The following is an 8,702-nucleotide window of genomic DNA, read 5'->3' as shown; positions in this document are numbered from 1 at the left end:
GAGTGTAGTTAACAGAAACGTCATCATATCAACAAAAATAGAGAGAAAAAAAAAAAAACACTCACACAACAGAGAAAAATAAACAAAAATAAACATAATATTGAAGGAATAAAATCAACATAGGCTTATCATGCTGAATGAAAATGGCCTGAATTCATCTATCAAAAGAAGGGATTGACAATCTGAATTTTTTAAAAACCCAATATGAATACTGAAAGTGGGTGCTAGGAGTGGTTCAAAGATCAGCTCAGCTCCACAGACTTCTCTCTGAGCTCTGCAGAAAAGCAGGTGCTGGAGATGCCAAAGGCCTGTTTTTCCTGAGAGGATGGAATTCAGGAATCACTGTTTCAATGCCTTGGTGACAAAAGCATAGCTCAAAATGAGCCTGAGGATCATCCTTCCAGCTTCCTCTCAGAACACATGATGCAAAATGCACCACCTGACATCAATCATTCCCCTTCCACAGCTTTCAAAGTGGGCTTTCTAAAACCAGAATTCATGAGGTCACCTGCATGGTCCCCAATGACCATATGGTATAGAAAGAGCATCTTCTCAGTGCAGTTAGAGGTTCACATTTTTCCCAGATCCTTTTATAATGAGGAGCCTCCTATTGTTTCAAAATCATTAAAAGAAGACAATTTTATTACATTGAGACCAGTAGAAAACTGGGAATCACCAAAATTTCCAACATCTTAACTCACCAACCAAATGATAAAACTGATGAGAATTTCTCTCCTTTGAGATTTATACCTCTGCTCCTTCAACAAGGTGTATGTGGAGAGAATGTGGATATCAGATTCAGACACATTTGAATTCTAATCTTAGTTCTGCGACTAAATACTATGTAACAAATAACCTAGTCTTTTCTGGTTTGAGAGTCTTCAAATATTAACCAAAAGTTAGAATACCTACCTCTTTGAGGGATGAGAGTTACACAGTTGAGAGAATTAAAAACATCCCAACAGAAACGACCTGCAAGTGCTTAGTTTACTTTGGTTTGGCTCTGTACTTTGCATTTAGAGCTTTTAAAAACAATAGTTGCTGAATAAATGCATCGTGATGATATTTTAAATATGAAGATTGTTAGCATATTTACTATCACCATTTAGCCATTCATGCCTCGGTTTTGCTACCTGTCAAACAGGAAAATAGCTTGTCACATGGCATGGTTTTCTGTGTGATGAGAGCGAACACTGGTTTTATTCCTTTAAAAACTAAGATGACTATCATTCTAGAAATACAATTTATTCATCAGTTAAGACTGGCAACTTAAAATAATTCTACCTAGGTTGGATATATCCTTCCATAGAAATAACACTATTGCTAATTCAAATCTCCTGAGCACTATATCGCTGAAAGTGCCCAGATGGGTTTGGCATATCGGGATGCTTTTTAGCAGTACCAACAAACCCTTCAATGGACTTGTACCATTGTTATCGGAAGAAAATACAAAACCCTTCCATGGCCCACGCAGTCTGAATGGTCTGGCCTCTGCTTTCCTTCCCAACCTCATCTTGCACCATCCCCAACATTTTCCTTTGCTTGGGCAAATCTGCCTTCTTCTAGTTCTCTGGCCTTACTTTATTCCCTCCTACCACAGGTCCTTTGTACTTACTCTTCTCCTGTTACGGAAGACTTTTCCCCGCCCTCACGACATTCTTCTCATTTACCCCAATTGTTCTTCAAATATCAATTTAAATGCCACTTTCACAGAAAAGACTTCAATGAACCACACTCCCTAACCCCTCTTCCACACCCACTCTGGACAGGCTTCTTCATTACATTCTCTGATAGAATTCAGTTCTACTTGTAATTATCATTAATTCGTGGGAATATTTGATTAATGTCTTTCTCCCAAGCATTCAATTAGCTTCTTGAGAGCAGGACCTGACCTGGTTTTGCTCATCATTGTATATACAGCAGCTAGCACATTACCTTCTGCGTGGCAAGTGCTAGGTGCTATATGAATAAATGGATGAGTGAATGAGTGATTGAAAGAATATCAATTCCAAAGCTATATATTTGTTGTTTAGGCTGTGAAAGAATTCCATTAGGTTGTAGAAAACGCATTGGTAAACAAGCAAGAAGTCCCAAATTGCCCTTGGGATTTATAAGTCGACCCTAATTTCTCATTCCTCTTTACTTAGCTTGAGACACCTTGAGCTACCACAAGATTAAACATTTGACCGATCTGCTTCAATTTTTATTTTTTGGAGACAGAAAGTAATCTATTTCTTAGTACCACTTAAAAATTTATTTCTAGATAAGAGTATACCTAATAAAAGTTCTGATTTTACTTTTAGTGTTAATGGAATTTCCCAGTTTAATATAATTTCACTTCACTTTCCCCAAGCCTCAAGAACATGGCTCAGAGGTAAAGGTAAAATAAATATAATGCTAAATAAAATATATAGAGTAAGAAGCAGTAGAAATATATATATTAATTTAGCTGTAAGTAACATTATTTAAATTGTTCAAATAGAGTCATATATACCATCTAAGAGAAAGAACAGAGGATCTTTTAAAGGTCTACAGGGGATGGGAAATGGTTTTACATCATCCGCTACTCCTTGGCCTGTTAAAGGAACTCTGACACTTTGTGAAGGAAAACTCTGTGGAGGCCTGGGCATTTCTGACAACAGACCACCCAGATAAAATTAAAAACAAAATCCTCTTTTCAAAGCCCTTCCATTTTATTTTCTCCTTCAGAAATAAAACTTCGTTTTAGTTTGCGAAGTTATTCCTTTATACGCATTCTCACAGGGGCAATCCTTTTAATTTTCATTCTGTTGACACAAGTCTTTTACCTTTCATCTTTCTCTGAGAACATTGAGCCGCTCTTCTACTTTAACTACTAACAGGTAACTCTAAGTAGATAATTTAAAATTTTAATGTTCTAAGGAAATATTTTCCTTCTTCTTAAACACAATATCAAAGGAAGCAGTATAAACTCAATGCCATCGACAGTGACATGGGTGACGAAATACCCTTAGCCATTTCCCTGGGCTTTTATGCAATTGTTCTTACTTAAAAAAAAACAAACAAACAAAAAAAAAAACTTTCTATTTTATGCCTAAAATTTCTACCTTTAACTTTTCTTAACATTTGCTTGAATTATAACTTAATAAAAAATATTCAATAGGCCACTTACCTGTTAGCAATTCAACTTGGAAGCAGAAGAGAAAGAAATACCAAAGGTCCGACTTCATGTTTTCCAGAACAGATAAAATCCTCTGTCAAAAATGACAGTGAATTCATGTTCTCAGTTGTTTTCTATTGCTGGAAAGGAAGTGGGTTTTGTGGCTAAATGTGATATGACATCATGACAATGAGCTGTCTTTTAATTGGTATTGGTGGCTATATGGTGGGGTGGGGGGAGCAGTTAAGCAAAATTCGTGAATTACCGAAGATTTGAAGAACACAGGAAGGAGAACATTACCCTCAACCTAGTTCCAATAGAACAAGTGCAAGAGACAATGTTATTCTCTTCAGAACCACTCTACCTCTCTAAGTCAAAAGTATTGGGAATAACAGGCTCTAAAAATCATGTGATGAAAAATATATATTTTGACACATTTCTGTCTTATGCTATCTGTTCAAAAGATAGCGAGCCTTTGAAACAGGACAAGATATAAGCGAAGTTATTACAGACATTGAAATAAAGATATCTGAAAGAGGAATAACATAAGAAATCAATAAATAATATTTATACAACATTCATTGTTAATTATAATTTTCCAAATGATAGAGTCAGTTTTAATCAGATTCAAGCCCTGCACTGCATATTACAGTGGAATCTGTGAAAATCAGGAATTCTGTACCTATAGCTGTAGATGAAAGCAAGAAATTTGAAAAGCTTACCCATGATCTCTCTACCTGTGCAGAGAGAGAGCAAACAATAATGACAACAGTAGTAAGAATATAAATAATTTTATTTATACATACATGTGTTTTATATAAAATAATACTTATTAATATAAAACTTACATACAATTAAATGGAAAATAATATATAAAATATATTTGATGCATATAAAATATAATATGAATATAGCTAATACTATTTATTACATTTATATTGTTTCACATGTATTTAAGTGGACTATTTGTATATATATATTTACATTATGTCTTATACATGTATTAATCCATTTAACCATTCTATGAGATGGGGACTACTAATCTCCCATTTTACAGATAAGGAAAACTGAGGCAAAGAGTGTACACTAGCTGGCCCAAGTCATATGGTTAGTAAGTGGCAGTGCTAGATTTGGAGAGTCTGGCTCCAGAGTCCTCAGTCTTAACCAAGTAGGTGAAACCATTCATGACAAGGCTTCTGAGAATACCACCCAGAGGTCTGAACCAGCTTCCAGGATGCTGGATCTGGGCTGGGTTTCTGAGTAGTAACAGGGCAAGACCAACTATCAGCCGTGAAATCAGTTGGGCAGGGCAACCAAGGTCAGTCCAAAATGTCCAGGCTCCGAAGAAGAATCTAGGTTTCAAGCTATAAAATAGCAATGAGGGGTACAGGCCCAGAGCCAGGGGGTTCCAAAGTCAAGGAAGGAGGCTGATCCTGTAGTGATTTCCCTAAGTGGCTGAGGTTTCTCCAGGTACATTTCTTTAGGGTTCATGGGCCTCAATAGTGTGTGTGGAAGAAGCTATTTGAGGTATTAAGCTAGCTCAAGAAGTATAGATTGAGCCACCAGGACCCCTAGGAACCTGCTACCCTGATTTCCTTCCTTTCCCTTCCACTGAGCCCCTGACAACACCAAGAAGAAATGCTTCCATATGCACCATCCATGTATTGGAGTCCTTTTCCAGCAGAGACAGGAAGTGGAGAATAATTGACTTTTTCTAACATTTTGGTGGCCTAGCTATAGAACTAAGTATAGTACGAAGAGCTTTTACTTCATTTGATAAGAACTGCCACAAATTCTAGAGATCAGTTGCAAGTATGTGGAGGAAAATAGGACGGGAATCTAATAATGATATTTATTGAGCACATACTACGTGACAGACACCGTGCCTCATATGGATTATCTCATTCATTTCTCACAACTACTCTATGAGTAGTTCCCATTTCACAGATGAAGAAACTGAGAGAGAGATTAAATAGTTTGCCCGGGATCACACAGCCAATAAGTGATGAAGCCAGGTCAAACCCAAACAATGAAACTCTGAATTCCACACTCGTAATTACCACTCTACATTCACATGCTAGTCTTCATTCATTTGGCCAGAAATTATTGGTACCATGATTTTTTGGCCTCATATTTCTGTGGAAGAAGGGTACTTAGGTCCTAGATGAAGTTCCAAAATACTTGAATGCAAAAGAGATTTCCTAATAAAATTTAGGTGCTATGTTTCTGTCTCAAGAGGAGAAAATTACACAACAAAGAATACTTGTGGTTTTAAATATTCAGAACTACTTTTCATGTGCTCGGAAAATAAACTGGGCAAAAATTTCCATTCACCACACAGGAAGCACTTTTCATTTGCTTTTATTTTTTATTTATTATTATTTTTTTCATTCCATGACTTAAGAAGGTTTTGATTTGTATGTGCAGATGCCTGGGATGAGGGTGGGGAATGGAAAGTCTGTTACATTAAAAGTAGAATGTTTATATTACTTGTCTTGCAGGCACCAGAGTTCATGATGCTGCAACACTTGCTTTAAGATCTACAGGTAAATGATTTTCCTTTGCTTTGCTTTAACTTACTAAATGCAGCATTTGCATGTTTGGGGGGCCCACACATCAAAGCCATTGAGTTCAAACAATGGAACTCAATGGCTTTGGGAACTTAAAAAGCACCCGAAAAGTATCTATGTTTCATCTGATTTAGCTTGCCAATCTGAAATAAAAAAAGCATTGAGAGAGAAGGATTCTTCCTAATCAAAATTCTTTCTCCTCCTATGTTCCCTTCATTATTGAGGGGGCATCTCCATCTAGTCACTTAACCTGCCAGGAATCTGTGTCAGCCCATTTCGCTCTCCACTAATTCACCAATAAGCCCTCTAGTTCTGCTTCCTAGCTGTCTGCCACATCTTCTTTTTCTCCCTCTCTTGCCCGGGTCGCTGCCTTACAGCAGGACTCCAGCATCTCTCTCCTGGTCTTTCTGTCCCCACTCTTGTCCATTTCAATCCATCTCCACACCACAATCTTTGTAAAATGTAAATCTAATTCATCTACGTTCCCCTGCTTAGCATCCTCCACTGGATTCCTGTCAGTTGAAGATTAGGCCCAAACTCCTTATAAGACCCTTTACAATAGGCCTCCAATTCAGCCTCATCTCTTGACAGAGTTGTTCTTTCTTCCTATAACACTGAATGCTTCAGCCACATTGAATGACATGGTGTTCTCCAAATTCTCCAAGCTAATTCTTCCTCCAGGAGCCCTTTTCTGGTCCCCACTTCCCCTCCTCACCACCCCAGCCTCCCTTCTTCTTCAGAAATCTTACCATTCTTCAAACATTTGCTTACACGCCCGTCAATTCATCAAAGGAGTCTTTCCTGACCCATTCACTCACTACCAACCACTTCCATAACTAGTGTTCGTTAGGTGGCTTTCTTGCATCCTCCTAGGGCCCCTCTGTATCTCTCACTCTAGAATTCAGCATGCTATTGTAATGGTCTGTTTGCTTTCTTGCAGCCCCTGCTGGACTGTGAGCACTATCAAAACAAAGACTAAAGATGCCTTCTTTGCAGCCATATCTGCAATACTCAACACAGTGCCTGGAGCACAGTAGATGCTCCATAACTATTTCTTGAATGAATGAGTGTTTGAAGAATCTTTGACTTTTGAAGGACCTATACTACCTCAGGAACAATCACCAATTAACACTTTGCTCTTTGCATCATAATGCGAGGGCAGAAAACCATCAAGATGTGTCTGTAGTTTACCTTGAAATCAATTCAATAAATATAATATAATAATTGAAATCAATTCAATAAATATAATAATCATCCTGATTTATCTCTAATCTGACCATTTTTCCATCCTTAAGCATCAAACAAAAGAACAGTCTAACAGCCAAATAATATTTTCTCATTTAAAAGTTGTTAATTAATTCATAAAGCCCAGAAACTAATTGCACATTTCCAAGAACAGTGAAAAAAATCACAGTGTAAGATGTGACTATAAAGGATGTGGTTCATATTTTCAACAGAAACACCCCAACTTAGTTACATTGGCAGCAAGGCTTTCATTCCGATGATGGTGCCATTGCTCAAAACATCATAAAGCACCTCCCTGGATCCCATTCCCTCTAGCCTCTCCAAGGTTTTGGATCCTTCGGTCATGTCTTCTGTTTCTGGACTGCCTTCCTACAGCTCCTTCCCTTCATTTATAAACATGCTAGAATCTCTCCAATCATTAGAACATGCAAACATATTTCCTCAGACCCTGTAACTCATGCCATCTACTTTTCTCTCTTCTTTCTTAGTAACGAAAAGTTCACACTTAGTCTGACCCTTCGGTACTTTCTATATATTCCTCAATCTACCGTAGATTGGTTTCTGTCTTTAACATTCTGTTGAAGCTGCTTTCCCAAAGCCCAGCCATGAACTCCACATTGCAAACTCCCACCTACACTCTCTATTTTTTCATTCCTTGACCTCTCTGAATCATTTGTTGCTATACTTTCTTTATGTTATGCTTTATCTTGAAACTGTGCCATCCATTCCTTACTGAGTTATCAAAACTAAGAGACATTCTGCCTAATTCAGGTTACTTTGCATGTCTCTTCTCTGGTTTATTCTGTGTTGAATTTAAAACCTCTCAGAAGAAAATCGTTACCCTCCTGATGTCAAATAACACTTTGCTGAAACTCCTCTGTGGTCCCCATGTATGGTCAGAATCACTGATCTCTTCTTTTTAACTCCCATCTCTCAGACTTCTTCTAGCTTGGATTTTTCTGCCAGTTTTAATTATTCTTTTCTTTTCCTAAACATTGATATTGGTATTTCCCAGAGCTTGAGCTTCAATCCTCTGCTTTCCTTATTCTATATACTCCTCCTGAGTGATCAAGCAGATTATGCCACTTGTTAATTAAAAAATAAATTGGCTAAAATACCAACACCGCTTTTCCTTTGTGACCCTTAACCAGATTCTGAAAGCTATTCAAAAAATGTTTTGAACCACAACAGCATTGTTGAAATGAGTACATAATCTTTCTAAAAGATAAAACTCAAAAAAAGACCTACAAACTTATCTGCATATAGGGTCCATACAGATAGAACAAATGAATGAAGTAGACCTGGTATAAGGCAATAAAGGGTGGTGGAAACTGGGGCAAATTAGTGGGCACACAGGTCAAGAAGACAATCAGATCCAGCTGTACCTTGCCACAAGGGAATAGGAATCCAATACAGCCATATCTTCTGATTTTTTTCCAAATAAATATGAAAGTCTAGTCTTAGTGGGAAATGTCCCAATATTAAAAATTATGTTATTAAAAAATTTTACATACAGTGTAAAACCAACACCCTAGGAGGCAAACAAAATGTATCTGAAGATCTAGTTTGGTCCATAGACTATCAATGTTTAACCTCTGCTTCAAAGAAAAACACTCATTTGGCAGTACACATATATGCATACATATATAAAGTCAGAAGATTCTTGTTCTAGACCTGGTTTCATCATTTCTCAGCTGTGTGGCCCTAAGCAAGGCCCAGGCCTTCTCTAAACAGAAATTTATTCATTT

General features: G+C 37.3%; 1 protein-coding gene across 1 annotated transcript in view; it reads right to left on the bottom strand.

Moving 5' to 3' along the window:
* The window catches only part of ICOS (inducible T cell costimulator), a 17,752-nt gene extending 14,529 nt beyond the window's left edge, over positions 1–3,223 (bottom strand). The window contains exon 1 of the mRNA XM_006921378.1: positions 3,152–3,223. Within this exon, the coding sequence (XP_006921440.1) occupies positions 3,152–3,209 (58 nt within the window). The 5' untranslated portion in view covers positions 3,210–3,223. The remainder of the gene's footprint in view (positions 1–3,151) is intronic.
* Between the last annotated feature and the right edge of the window lie 5,479 nt (positions 3,224–8,702).

Source organism: Pteropus alecto, unplaced genomic scaffold, assembly GCF_000325575.1.
Source record: "Pteropus alecto unplaced genomic scaffold, ASM32557v1 scaffold3, whole genome shotgun sequence".
In the NCBI taxonomy this organism is placed as follows: Eukaryota; Metazoa; Chordata; class Mammalia; order Chiroptera; family Pteropodidae; genus Pteropus; species Pteropus alecto.
Note: the sequence above shows the minus strand (reverse complement) of the source record. Positions and strands in the feature narration are given on the sequence as shown.